The 15,337-nt window shown below is 39.9% G+C and overlaps 1 protein-coding gene across 1 annotated transcript in view; it reads right to left on the bottom strand.

Moving 5' to 3' along the window:
* Positions 1-9,004, bottom strand: part of ROR1 (receptor tyrosine kinase like orphan receptor 1) — a 178,907-nt gene extending 169,903 nt beyond the window's left edge. The window contains exon 1 of the mRNA XM_039328949.1: positions 8,120-9,004. Coding sequence (XP_039184883.1) covers positions 8,120-8,222 — 103 coding nt within the window. The 5' untranslated portion in view covers positions 8,223-9,004. The remainder of the gene's footprint in view (positions 1-8,119) is intronic.
* Between the last annotated feature and the right edge of the window lie 6,333 nt (positions 9,005-15,337).

Raw genomic sequence — 15,337 nt, 5'->3', positions numbered from 1 at the left:
GTCCTTCTTTTCATTAAACTAGACATACCCAATTCCAGAAACTGTTCATGTTTTCGCCTCCAGTCCCCTAATCATTTTGTTGCACTTCTCTGTACTCTTTCTAGAGTCTCAACATCTTTTTTACCCTGTAGTGACCAAAACTGGATGCAGTATTCCAAGTGTGGCCTTACTAAGGCATTGTAAACTGGTATTAATACTTCACATGATCTTGATTCTATCCCTCTGTTAATGAAACCTAGCACTGTGTTGGGTTTTTTTGGCAGCTGCAGCACACTGCTAGCTCATATTTAGGTGATTGTCCACTAGGACTCCAAGATCCCTCTCACAGTTACTACTACTAAGCAAAGTAGCATCTTTATACTGTACCTGTGCATTTGGTTTTTCTTGCCTAAATGTAGAACCTTACTTTTTTCACCATTGAATTTCATTTTGTTAGATAGCGCCCAATGTTCAAGTCTGTCAAGATTCTCTTGTATCTTAAGCCTATCTTCTGTAGTGTTGGCTATTCCTGCCAGCTTAGTGTTGTTTGCAAATTTGATGAAGATGAAGAGCACTGGGCCCAGAACAGAGCCATGGGGCACTCTGCTACACACTTCCCTCCGTGTAGATGCAGTTCCACCGAGGACCACACGCTGAGTATGGCTGGTTAGCCAGCTACAAATCCATCCGGTGGCGATGCTGTCTAATCCACATTTTTCTATCTTATCAAGTAGTAGGTTGTGATCTATTTTATCAAATGCCTTACTGAAGTCCAAGTAAATTATATCCACAGCATTCCACTAATTTTGTCACCTAGTCAAAGAATGAAATATGATTTGTCTGTCATGATCTGTTTTTGACAAACTTGCTGATTCGTTGCTTGATTATCTTTTCCAGAATCTTCCCAGATATTGAGGTCAGGCTAATAGGTCTATAGTTTCCTGGATCCATTTTTTCCTTTTGAAGATGGCAACTACATCAGCTCTTCTCCAGTCCTCTGGTAGTTCCCCAGTGCTCCAGGATCTTTGAAAGATATAGTCTAGTGGTTCTGATATCACATCTGCCAGTTCCTTCAGAACCTTGGGGTATAATCCATCTGGTCCTGGTGATTTGAATTCATCTAGGGTAGACAGGCACTTACTTACCATTTTCTTGCCTATTTTAACTTGTGTTTCTAATCTATTTTTTATGATAGTTTTTGCTACCGTAGGTTGGACTGTTTTTTCCCTTTGCATAAAGACGGATGCAAAAAATGAGTTAAGTAATTCTGCTTTCTCCCTGTTGCTTGTCACTTTCTTACCACTTTCTCCCACTAAAGGACCAATCATTTCATTAACTTTTTTCTTGTTTTTTAAATGTTGAAAGAAGCTTTTTTTTGTTATTTTTGATTTTTGTTGCAAGCCTTAGTTCATTTTGAGCCTTAGGTTTCCTCACTTCATCTTTGCAGGCTCAGGCTATTTGCTGATATTCTACCTTAGTTATGTGCCCCTTTCCACTTTTCATACTTGTCCTTTCTATCTTTCAATCTGTAGAGAGTTCTTTATGCAGCCATGCTGTTTTTTTTTTTGAGAGCTGTTATTTTAATTCTTCATTGGTATTGTGCTAGATTGGGCTTTTATAATCTCACTTTTCAAAATTTCCTGAGCTTCTTGAGTTGTTTTCCCCTTGAGGATTCTCATCCAGGGAATCTTTCCCAAGCTCTAAGTTTATTGAAATTAACTCTCTTAAGGTCCAAGACCCTAGTTTGACTATGTTCTATTGCCTGTGCTTGCATGATGTTGAATTCCAATATTGCATGATCACTCCCCCCCCCTGCAAGGTTCCTGTGGTTTCAGCACCTTCTATCATTTCATCTCTGTTAGTGAGAATTAAGTCCAATATGGCTGATCCCCTAGTTCCCTTCTCTACTTTTTGGGAGATAAGGTTGTCTGCTAGATTTGTCAGGAATGTGTTTGATTTTCCACTTGGTGCAGATTTTGTCTCCCAGTTGATATCAGGGTAATTAAAGTCCCCCATTACTATTGTGATGTGCTTCCTACACACCTTAGTTAACTGATTAGCAAAAAGTTCATCTATTTCCTCTGTTTGGTTGGGTGGCCTGTAGTATACACCTATGGCAATGTCATTTTTTCCTCCTTTTATATTGACCCAAATGCATTCAGGACAGTTTTCATCATTGTTGTGCTCTATTTCTGTAGTCTCTATTTATTTCTTATATAGAGAGCAAATCCACCTCCTCTTTTATTTGGTCTGTTTCTTTTAAATAATTTAAATCCCTCTAGCTGTGTGTTCCATTTGTGGGTTTCATCCCACCAAGTTTCCGTAATGGATCTAGTAAACCAGAAAAGCGTTGGAACTGATTTTATTATCCCATTTGGCTTTTCAGACAACATCACTGGAAAGATCAGCAAAACACCAGTCCTATCTGGAAGAGTGCTCTGAAAGGAGGTTAAATATGGGTTTTGTTCCAACTGTATAAACAGCAATAAGGATGTTCACACAATACTATTCTACTTCTCATTTGTTTGTTATATACCTTACATTCCCTGAAGCAAAGGACTGGATGTAGGTTAGGCACTGAAACGGAACTGAAAAACAGTTAGAAAGGTATCTTAGTAGATGCTCCCTTCTCATCCTTTACTACTATCGGTCTATTTTTTCTTGTAATCCCAACCCCTGCACTTGCCCAGAGAGAGGTACTGAGAAATTACTATAGGTAGTCCTCAACTTATGACCACAATTGAACCCAAAATTTCTGTTGTCAAGTGAGACATTTGTTAACTGAATTTTCTCCCATGTTACAACCTTTCTTGCCTCAGCTGTTAAGTGAACCACTGAAGTTGTTATGTTAGTAATCCGGTTGATAAGTGAATATTCCTTTCCCATTGACTTTGCTTGTCAGAAGGTTGCAAGTGATCACATGACACTACAACTGTCATGAATATGAACCAAATGGCAAGCTTGTGAATTTCGATCACATGGCCATGGGGATGCTGCAAAGATTGTGACTGTGAAAAATGGTCATAAGTCACTTTATTCAGTGCCATTGTAACTTTGAAAAGTCACTAAATGAACTGTTGTAAGTTGAGGATTACTTGTACTCTGGTCTGCATATTCTGAGGGATCAAACAATGATAGCAAAGAGACAGAAAAGCGGGACTGGGAGTGAACCTCAATAGATGGCCCTCAATGCTGATCTTTAATGCTGTCTTTCAGCATTAAACTTAGAGGAACTCAAGAACTCAGAATAACAGGGTACCTAATGCAGCAGTTTGCTTGTTTGTGGCTCTGCAGCATGAATAAGATGCTGTGATTCATTAACCACAACTTGTAACTCTGCATTGTGAGAACTGAGGTAATTGTGACTTAATCAAATAAGCAAACAAAACATGGTTTAAAATGGACTGTGACTGCAGTCACTAACTTACATTGAATAATAATAATTCTAATAATAAGGATGCATGGAAGATTTACATATAACCTTAGTGATATGCGAGTAACTTTGGAAATGGAAATTTCAATCTGTCAAGATTCATGGCATGAGATTTCAACTGCTACAGAAGCTTGAGAGCTTCATTTTTCAAAAAAGCAAATTTAATTTTTTTGCTACATGGGAATTATTTTGATAACACAGGTTTCCACATATATTTACTCAAAACACTCGGTTCTCCTAACGCTAAAGTAATTTTCTGTTGAACAAGAATTCCTGAATTTTTTAAACATGTGACTCACATGTTACTATAAGTCTAAGAAGTAAAAGTGATTTGTAATATTTGGTAGCATTCAAACTCTAGCTTTCAAAAATTACAGCATTTTAAAAATGTTAAAAATAGCTGTTTAAAATCAGAAATTTTATCTGTTGTAAATTTGTTCCAGACTGGTATTGGACATGCATACAATAAATTTAGAATGAAAGCAAATAAAGTACAATTATTAACACTTGTATTGACTTTAATCACTTATCAGAAGAAAAACAGAATACAAGTAGTCCTTGACTTACAACCATTTGTTTAGTGACTGTTTGAGTTATAACTACTGAAAAAAGTGACCTACCGTCGATTTTCCAACTCACATGATCAAAATTCGGGCATTGGCAACTGGTACGTATTTATGACAGTTGCAGTGTCCCGGGGACATGAGATCACCATTTGTAATCTTCCCAGTTGGCTTCTGACAGGGAAAGGCAATAGGAAAATCAGATTCAATTAATGACTGTATCATTCACTTAACAGTGCAATGATTCACTTAACAACTGCAAAACAATTGTTGTAAAATGGGACAAAACCCACTTACCGTATATGCAGGCGTATTAGGTGACCCGGCGTATAAGACGACCCCGTCTTTATCGCCGAGTTGCCTTCCTAGAACGTCGTCTTATACGCAGGAAACTACCAGTATTTCCGGCGTATAAGACGACTTGGCGTATAAGACGACCCCCGACTTTGGCGCTGAGTTTAGCGCTTCTGGAAGTCGTCTTGCTTAGGAACAGAAATGTTGGGTTCAGTTGTTGTCATAAAACAAGGATTACCTGTAGGGTTTTTAAGGGGAAAGTATTTGATATAAAGACAGCAATCAGAAGCAGTTTTAATATGCATAAATAATTTGATGTAATCATCATAAACAATGGGAGGGAAATTTTGAAGGCAAAACTGTCAAAGTTTTTCTCTTGAATATATCCGCTTTACTGCATTCCAAACGCAGAATGATTTTCAGGTGCAACCATATTTCTCATATTTGCTTTATTTCCCCGATAGCAATTATCTGGATTAACAACTGATACTCTGATCTGCTGGAATTTATCCCAGAATAAAATCCAGTCCTAATCTAATACTGTATAATTACAGATACTAGTTCTCTAGCACCACTTTACCCACTGAATATTTTGTAAACAGCAGAGTACTAATCCTGCAGGGAAAAAAAAATCATATTATCTCAGACTATCACACATTAACTACCTTAGACTTAAATCAACTCACACACTTAACAGCCAAAGAGTAAATATGTATTAATCTAACAGTATACATACACTTTAGTCAGATACTGTCCAATACACAAAGTTATACCAGTAATTGTAGCTGTAGCAGAGTGGTTTAAGTATATTAACCAATATTAATACTTAAGCTATGACATCATGAATATGATCTGCTATAGGCAAGACACGGTTAAACTTGATCAAATACACGAAGACTCAAGTTTTCATTTGTTCAGGATGTGATTTAAATCCTTTGCTCACTCAAAAAGCAAGCATGCAGTATAAAGATGCTTATAAATCAAACTTCATTACTAGACACCAAACTGCTTGTTATTCATGTAGAACTGATATCTAAGATTGTCTACTATAAGGTGATATACACAATGGATGTCTTTGAAGAGAACTCCAAACTTCAGCTTGTGACTTCTAGAGTCAATTCACAGTTCAAATTATTTTCACAATTTTAATTGGGGTGACAATGGTTACCTGAAAAAGCAACTTTCTAACACTTACAATCTCCGGAAATGAACTCAACCAGATATGGGTGGAATAAATCTGGGAGTCCTTATCTTTTAAATTTCAGCAAGCCCATTGAAGAAGAAAGTACATATATATAGAAGATTTGGGGGAGGGGTGTTTACCCATCTCCAAGTATTTCAGTACATGTTTGCATTAATTTTAATATTAAAATTTTCCTCTTTTAGGTGTTGGTTTTATTCCTGTTTTTATCTTAAACTTTATTTGTGGGTTTTCTTTTGAAAACAACTATGGAAGCCTGAACTACTTCTAAAATATGATTTCCAGAATATTAAGCAATGAAGATTATTTTAAAATGATTATTCACTGGTAACAATTTAAAAAACTATCTTCTAAATCATAAATGATTTAAGATCCAAACAGTTCTCCATATAAGTCAGTCCAAAACTTTTACTTTTTTAAAAAAAGAATTAAGTAAAAAGAAATGCCTTTGGTTCTTTTTTGGTTCCAAGTTGTTTTTCTCTATTTCAATACTTTAAATGCTCTAGCTTATTTTACTTACATTTTAAATGGATGTTTTGCTGAATATTAACAATACAGCAAAACTCTATATTAAAAATATAAAAATTTACTATTGCTATAGCTTTTAAAATGTTGTGATTGATTGATTGATATGCCATTCTGGAATCCATTGACTAAAAAGAGCATATAATTTTTCACTAACATAAATGTGTAAACATCACATGCTTGCGGATCTTTTTTTCCAATTTACACAGTTGAGTGGGAGTAGTTTACATGTAGCTCCAAATAACCTCTCACCCAGGCCCAACCAATACAGTTCAGCCCCATCAATGTTACACTCTTAGTTTATCTTGAATTGAGGCATAGGCCTAGATGCAGTCCTGTGAACATTTTCTGGCAGTAAATCCTTATGAATGTAACAAGTCTGATTTGGCTCTTCCATGTACAGTAATCTCCAACAAAATCTGATGTCAAAAATTCCTGTCTAGTATCATTCTAGAGCATACACTTTCCCTTTCCTTTATTGTGGTGCCAACACACTTGAGGTGCCAACACACTTATGCTTCCAGGTTTCTTTGTGTCACCTCTCAAGACTTGCACCACCCAAAAGCAATTTACTTCCTCACAATCTACCAGGGGAACCAGTTTAAGTTTCCAGACTTTGTCAACTTCAGAACAGCATTTCCCCAACTCCCTCCCTTCTAACCAAGTTTTCCCAGCCTTTTCATTGAAGACTAATTGAACTGAATCCAATAAGCCCTCTTATCTGCCTTTTTCATTCTGCTTCAGGCCAAGCTGAAGGGGGAAAAACAGCAAAAAAGCAGAACTCTCAGGGAAAAGTAAATAAGGCCTACGGCTAGACTGATTAGTTAAATGTTACCAGTGTGTCATTTTGATTTTTAAAGATGCAAACCCAGTGATATTTAGGAATCCACAACCCTATCTCGCTACCCAAAGTGTTACCCTAAAAGCTTTCTCCCAGATCTTTGCAGACTCTCCCGCCCTCTGGGACAACAGGGAAGCTAACAAGTAAACAAGTTTGAAATCCTGGTTTGCTCCGATTGAAACCTCCACTTCCAATGTCGCTCAATGCAAGAAGGGAAGACGCGGAGGACCGTTCGGATGCTTACCGCAGCATAAAGAAGGGGCGAGGAAGCGGGAAAAGCTGAGGGAATCCTAAAGACGAACCGAGGCGGCAAAATAGACCAAACTCCTGACGCCCTTCCCAACCCTTGAATTTTCCCGCCGGCGCTTTAGCTAAGTGTTCAGCTATCACTCGAGGGGCTGCAACGCCACTGCCGGGCAGGCTTGCTCAGGGCACGTGCAGAGTATTTTCGCCTTGCCAGCGGTGCACGATTGACTCCATACGGCTCGACGTTTGGGGGAAAGGAGCCTTTCAAGGCAAAAGGCGCGGAGGGCAGGCCTGTTTGGGGATACGGAAACCTCGCTCGTTGCAAGCCACGGCTATCGGATTCGGCCAACAAGTTCCGGAGGGGGAAATCAGGGAATCCAAAAAGATTGGAGCCTTCTGCAGCATCCCGGGGTGTTTTAGTGTAGGAAAACAAAAACAAAAAAACCCGCCTTGGTTACAAAGCAGGGAGGAAGGCACAAACCACGATCAAATGCAGGCCCTAAATGCTATACCAGTTAATCCCTGTTTGGGACGGGTAATTTGCAATCTCCCTTCCCTCGGCTGCAAAGAAAACTATCTGCATGCGTTCAGAGATTTTCTATCTTTCTCACGTGCGCTTGACACTCCCGACCCTTCCTAGCATCCTAGGGAAACCTGAATCCAGCCTCCAAGTACCTTGGGCTCCAGAACTGGCCAGTTTTAGCAAACACGCAACTCACTCGCGCTCCCACACACACCTCTGCGCGCAACACGTTTATCTAGCGTTCAGTCGCTCGAAGGCCAACCGGGCAGTGCCCGTCGAGCGCAGCCAACATGAAAAGTCTCCTTCCCCCCCCCCCTGCCCCGCAGAAACGAATCCCTCTGATTGCACCCTCGGACGAGCCGCCCGAACTCCGAGCGGGAAGAAGGGCAGGGAAGCCCGGGCCGCTCTCAGCCCAGCAGAAGCGAGCCAGAAAGCGGAGCCTTCTCAGCCGAGGCATCTTCAACTGCGGGAACAGGAGGCGGACGGCAGGCTGGGCGGACTGGACTTGGCTTACCTGGCGCGGCGGGTTCGGCCAGGCTCCGGGTGTGCAGCCACAGGAGCAGCTGGAGCAGGAAAGTGCTCCTTTTCCAGCTGCCCGGACAGAGCCGACGCTGCATTCCTGAGCCGGCTCCTAGTCCCTCCTCGCTACTCCAACATCCAGGAATCCCGAGCCCGCTGGCCTGGAACGGGCTTTTGCTTGCCCGTCTTCTCCCTCTTCTCCGCGCCGCTCTGTCCAAGGGCGGGCTGTGAAACTCTCCTCTGGGCGGGCGGGAGGCTGCCTTCGCTGGCCTCCCTCGCTCCTCAGCCTCCTGGCTTGTCACTTTCTCGTAGCTCCAGACCGCCCCATCCCGAGCCAAGGCAGCCCCCGCCGCCTGGAAGGGGCTGGCCAGTCCGCCCTGATCGACCCTCCCGCGCCCCCTGCTGGACCAGCCTGGACGCGCTTCGCTACCTGGAACCGCGGCGGCGCCTCTCAAAGCCAACTCTCCGCTTAATTAGACGCACTTTGAGTTTTATTTCACGCGTGTTGGAAACTATCCACTGAGCCGCAAAAAAAAAAAAAGCCTCCCCATCTTGCTATCTCCGTGGCTGGGAAACGTTTTCTAGAAATATCGATGGTGGAACTGTAGTTGCTGCGTGCCAAGGCATTTAACTTTTTTTAAAACGAATTTAAAAAAAAATAGAAGAAAAAAAAACTTATGGCGGTTGACATAAGGATTAGTTTCAGTGAGAGACGGATGAAGAAAGAGATGCTAAGGGAAAATCTACATTGAAAAAGCTACCCTGTTGCCAGCTTGAACAAAAGCTATTTAGGGGCTTGGTGGATTTCTGCCTTTGGCTTTTTTCCACTTCTGAGCCCATTTGTGGAGAACGGGGGTTGTTAAATGATGGCTTGATTTTAAATATTATGTTTAGCTTAATAGCATACATAAGAATGTGGAAAATGCATTTCAAAAGAATTAACAGATTGTTGTTGTTGTTAATTGCGAAGTCGTGTCCGACCCATCGCGACCCCATGGACAACGTTCCTCCAGGTCTTCCTGTCCTCTACCATCTTCTGGAGTCCATTTAAATTCACACCTACTGCTTCAGTGACTCCATCCAGCCATCTCATTCTCTGTCGTCCCCTTCTTCTATTGCCCTCAATCTTTCCCAGCATTAGGCTCTTCTCCAGTGAATCCTTCCTTCTCATTAGGTGGACAAAGTACTTGAGTTTCAACTTCAGGATCTGGCCTTCTAAAGAGCAGTCGGGGTTGATCTCTTCTAGGACTGACCGGTTTGAACGCCTTGCAGTCCAAGGGACTCGCAGGAGTCTTCTCCAGCACCATAGTTCAAAGGCCTCAATTCTTTGGCGCTCAGCCTTTCTTATGGTCCATCTTTCACAGCCATACATTGCAACTGGGAAAACCGTGGCCTGGACTATACACACTTTTGTTGGCAGGGTGATGTCTCTGCTTTTTAGTATGCTGTCTAGATTTGCCATAGCTTTCCTCCACAGGAGCAAGCGTCTTTTAATTTCTTGGCTGCAGTCCCCATCTGAGGTGATCTTGGAGCCCAGAAAAATAAAATCTGTCACTACCTCCATTTCTTCCCCATCTATTTGCCAGGAATTGAGAGGGCCGGATGCCATGATTTTGGTTTTCTTAATGTTGAGTTTCAAGCCAACTTTTGCACTCTCCTTATTCACCCGCATCAAGAGGCTCTTTAGTTCCTCTTCACTTTCTGCCATTAGAGTGGTATCATCTGCATATCTTAGGTTGTTGATATTTCTCCCGGCAATCTTAATTCCAACTTTTGATTCATCTAGCCATGCCTTTCTCATGATGTGCTCTGCATATAAGTTAAATAGGCAGGGTGACAGTATACAGCCTTGCCGGACTCCTTTTCCAATTTTGAACCAATCAGTGGTTCCGTGTTCGGTTCTCACTGTTGCTTCTTGACACGCATATAGGTTTCTCAGGAGACAAATGAGATGGTCTGGTACTCCCATCTCTTTAAGAACTTGCCACAATTTGTTGTGATCCACACAATCAAAGGCTTTTGCATAGTCAATGAAGCAGAAGTAGATGTTTTCTGGAACTCCCTAGCTTTCTCCATGATCCAGCGTATGTTGGCAATTTGATCTCTAGTTCCTCTGCCTCTTCGAAATCCTGCCTGTACTTCTGGTAGTTCTCGATCCACATACTGCTGGAGTTTAGCTTGTAGGATTTTAAGCATAACTTTACTAGCATGTGAAATGAGTGCAATGGTGCGATAGTTTGAACATCCTTTGGCATTGCCTTTCTTTGGAATTAGCCTGTTGGAAAATACCGAAACATAAATTGTGAAATAAATGTTCCACATTACAGAAAAGCAAAAGTAATGTCACATTTTATATTTAAAATCAGAAGCTGGTGAGGGATGGATTATTGCTTGGTTTCATTTCCACTAAAATGCAGGAAAAAATGTCCTGGAATATTTTCATGGAGACAGAGTGTTAGAAATCTGGGGCAATTTAAAAAATTTACAGGACCTGAATTTTACTGTATTTCAAATATTTAAAAATTTGTGTTTGTATTCAAAGCCCTTGGTATAGTGTCTAGCTATACTCACAAACCATGTTATTCTAAAGTAGACTGGTTCACATAATTCTATGAACTATTATGGTTTGTTGGATTTTGTATATATCTAATGTATGACATAGAATATATCGGTATCTAATGTATTCTGTAGTGCCAAGATGTTAATTACAGTGAAAATAATCCTTTATTATAGAGCTGTCCTTTAGATTTATTTTTTAAAATTTTACTTTTAATTTTAGATATTTTAGAATATGCATTTTTGGAAAGTTTTTCTTAGTTTTGCTCTTGATATTTCTATTGAACAGCAAAGTTATAAACATAAACAGTTAATTTTTTTATCTGGATGAATCTCTTTCAGATTTGTCTGTTTTTCAAGTTGTCCTTTCTTTTTCCCTAGAAACTTTGGTCACAGAAGATTTAATACTATATTTTACTGATAGTCACACAGGGTAGAAAATCTACATCACATGGTTTAATGTAAACTCTGACTTAATTTGAGGCTGACTTTCACCTCCTTTCAAATTCTACCCCATTTGCAAAATCCTCCTACTTTGCAGATGGATTTGTGAATTATTAAAGGCTATACCATTACAACACACAAGCTCTGACCTTTATGCTTATGTGTTGTGGCATTGTGTGCATGTACAGATGGGTTGACTTGCATCAAGGCAGTACAATGGTCCTTTCATTGTTTCAATGAAAACCTTCAGTCCTGTGAACACTTCAAATCAGATATTTAGAGTATGGTTTCTAAGGGGAAAAACACAAAATAGATGAAAGGATTCAAGTAGAAATCAGAAACAATTCCTAAGGCATACAAATATTTGAATGATCAGTTGAGGGTACAATAGAAAGGGAAGAGTATACAGATAGTCCTGACTTATTGACTGCTGTTGGGACCAGCAACTCTGTTGCTAAGCTACATGAATGTAAAGTGAAATGTCTCATGACTGCACTGGACTGCTGCTGTGGTTATTAAGTGAATGAATATGAGTCATTAAGCGAGATGCGAATGACCACAACTTGCAACTTCCTCCGGCTTAGGAAACAGGCTCTGAAGGTTGCAAATGGCGACCATGTGACTGTGGGACGCAGTGGCTGTTGTAAATGAGCTCCAGCTGTGAAGCACCTAAATCACAATCACATAACCATGGGATGCTGCAATGGACACAGATTCAAGGACCAGTTATAAACATACTTTTTCAGCACCATTATAACTTCAAACTGTTGCTAAACAAGGCAGTTGGTAAGCAAGGACTACCTGTTATTTGTAATCAAGTTGTTTCCTAATATTGTAATGGTTTTATCGATTCTTTTCTTTTGTATATCAATAGCCGCCTTTTTCTTTTTTCTGTGTGATTATTTGTATTTAATTTCTAAATCATAATAAAAATGGAAATGAAAAAAAATCCTGGGAATACCCGTGTCACTTGCTTAGATGTTGTATTCAGTTTATGTTTAATAAATATAACTTTTTAGATTTATTCACCTTCATCGGTTTGGAAGCATGTGCATAAAGCTGATGTCTAAAGACATTTCTACCACTGGATGAGTTAACTAAAATTTGAGTAAGGGGCAAGGAATTATTCACTTTTAAGGTCTAATTTGCACAGATACCTTCCTGAGGACAGAAGCAGGTAAGTTTATGAATTATATCGTTAAATAAAACAAGATTGTGAAACCATGGTGAAATTGTGAACGCACCTACTTGCCATGAGGTTAAGAATGATACATACACAACTTAGTGCTACTTTTATAATCATTTACTTTCAGCTGCCTTTTTTTTTGAAAAACATTATGAAAATAAATACTATCAATTAGTTAAATTTAATAAAGAACTCCAGTCTTGATGACAACTTTGTTGAAAAAGTTTATATAAAATCAGTATGAGAAATTCACCAGTTCTGTTAGAAGAAATAAAATAATTTATAGTAATAAAACATAAAAATATTATTTTTAGCTCCCCATCTGTCCAACTGCCCACAATTAGCAAATACAATTTCTTCCTGGCCTAGAGACTGTTCTGCAGAGCACATCAATGAAAGTTAAAACACATGCTTGGAGAATGCATCTGCTTTTAATCTGCAGCATTCTGAAGTCAACACAAATATTTTTGCTATTTTTCCCTTTAACTTGCAACAGTTGCAAGATTGTGGCATGCTATAATGGAAAAGCTGAAAATAAAAGACACTCGAAAATTAGGAAAAAAGTAAAACAAATGCTTTAATTAAAAAAAATAAAATATCTGTTTTTAAAGAAGATTTAACTCAGTATGGATGAAGAGTAACCAAGATTAAGAGTAACCAAGATTAAGACAAAGGTAGACCCCAAGAGGGTGATTAGATTTTTGACTGTATTCTCCTTCTCTTATGTTGATGTGATAAAACTCTCAGAAACTATGTCTACTTGAGCATTTCAACATGTGAAATAAAAGCAATAATAACAATGTCTTTATGCCAATATCAAGAAGATTAAATTTGTACGTATTATAGACAACTCCTTATTTAATGTAAAGATAACCATGAAGCATAATTTGTTGCAGCAGATATAAAGATATCAAAGCAAAATGTTCGAATTAGGTTCGGATCCAGGGCACGTTTTTTGGGCTGTGTGGTTTTTGGTACACAACCACATTGCATGACTGCTTATATTTTCCTTCCAAAATATGCGGCCCACTTCGTATTTTTCCATTATACCATTAAATGCTATATTTTACTGACACATTTTGAACATATGGAAAGACTAGTCGACATTCTCAGTCAAGTACCCTTTGGGATAAAATAGAAGGAAAAAGAAAAACCACGGATACATCAAAGCTGGGGAGCATTTTTTAAAGGTGGTCCCTGTCTGTTCCCTCATGGTGAATGTTCAACTATACTTTTTTTTTAAGGTCAGTTTATCCCAACTTTCTACATATTCATTATTCAGTGCTTCATAATGCCCATTCATGAAGATAATAGATACACTATTCCCATACTTCTCTTTAGTACTGTAACATTTACTACCTTTGTACACAATGGGATTGGAGAGGTGGGATCATGTAAGTGATAACTAATAAAGCAATTTGCATACTACATATTCATGTCATTTGTATGATGGTATCATGGTCCATGAAGCATTATACTGGCTTGCAACGAATGCCCATGATTTCTGTTATTTTGATTGTTGATGCGTCTAAAATTAACTAGTTCACCACATTTTCCTTTTTTCTTTGATGAAGTCCATTGTGTATTTGTCCTCAATATATGAAGCCTGTTACCACATTTATGACATTTAATATTCTTGAATAACGTGATAAAAATTGATCATCCTACAAGAGGGTGGCTGATTCAAGGTCACCAAAAGCCTTACTTTGGGGTAAAATGTAAGGCTACAATACTTACAGGCATATATTTTAATCCTTCAGTACAATCCACAATATTTATCCTATACATGAATAAAATACATTATTCAGGACACATTATTCTTTCTAAAGAGGCTTTCAGGGAGAATTGTTTATATACTTAGCAGTGACTTTGTATGAGAAAATCTAATTACGTTTATCAGAAGTGCAAGCATGTTTAATGTAAACCGCCCCAGGGTTGCCTATGACAAGGTGGGTGGAAGATAAATTTAATAAATTAATAAAATAAATAAATAATAAACCATAGGGTTTTCTACTTCACCCACACCCCAGAAATATATAAAATGAAGAGTACAAAAGAAATGAAGTTGTATAATGTATAATCTTACTATTTAATTTCTTGGAAGTTTTATTTAGAGCAAGCATGTCAAACTCGCGATGTCACATGATGTCACGCAACGTATCGCGCCTTTTTCCCCATTGCTGGCAATGGGGTGGGTGTGGTTTCAGTATGATGCATCCGGCCCACAGGCCGGCAGTTTGACATGCCTGATTTAGAGGATTTGAAACTCTAGAGCAGACATGTCAAACACAAGGCCCAGGAGCTGGATGCGGCCCTGGAAACAGTGAGGGAAAAGCCCCCTCTGCCTTGGCCCTGGCCCAGGCCGGCTGGGAGCCAATGTACAATTTTGTGGTGGCCATATATGCTGAAACGCATTCAGTCTTAGCTCCACAAGGCCATCTAGACACAGCAAGGAACCAGCCTCTGCTGTGTCGGCACCGCCCCCTGGGTGCATGCTGGGGAGGTGTCACCCTTTGTGAGGAATGAAGAAATGGACCATGCCTTGGTGCTTGCCCCGGTCCCACCCCTTTCTGCCAGAGACCCTCAGATCTGTCCCAGTCCTGCCCAGGCCCCCATAGGCATCCTTGACACGAACGATGTAGAGCTGGCCATGCCCACCCAGTAGGCCGCACCCACCCTGGCCACACCCACCCAGCCCTCCAAGGGCAACCACAATGCTGATGCGGCCCTCAATGAAACTGAGTTTGACACCCCTGCTCTAGAGCAGGGGTAGGGAACTTGGCTCTTTTATGACTTGTGGACTTCAACTCCGAGAATTCCTGAGTCAGCATGGCTGGTTCAGGAATTTTGGGTATTGAAGTCCACTAGTCATAAAAGAGCCAAGGTTCCCTACCATTGCCCTAGAGCGAGGGTGGGTAATTGGGCCCCTTTATGACCTGGGGACCAACTTCCAGAATTCCTGAACCAGCATAGCTGGCTCAGGAATTCTGGGAGTTGAAGTCCATAGCTGAAGTCCACAGCCCCTGC

Source organism: Crotalus tigris, unplaced genomic scaffold (assembly GCF_016545835.1).
Source record: "Crotalus tigris isolate CLP2741 ecotype Arizona unplaced genomic scaffold, ASM1654583v1 scf7180000024385.1074895, whole genome shotgun sequence".
NCBI classification, from domain to species: domain Eukaryota; kingdom Metazoa; phylum Chordata; class Lepidosauria; order Squamata; family Viperidae; genus Crotalus; species Crotalus tigris.
This window is presented reverse-complemented; position numbering and strand designations above follow the sequence as displayed.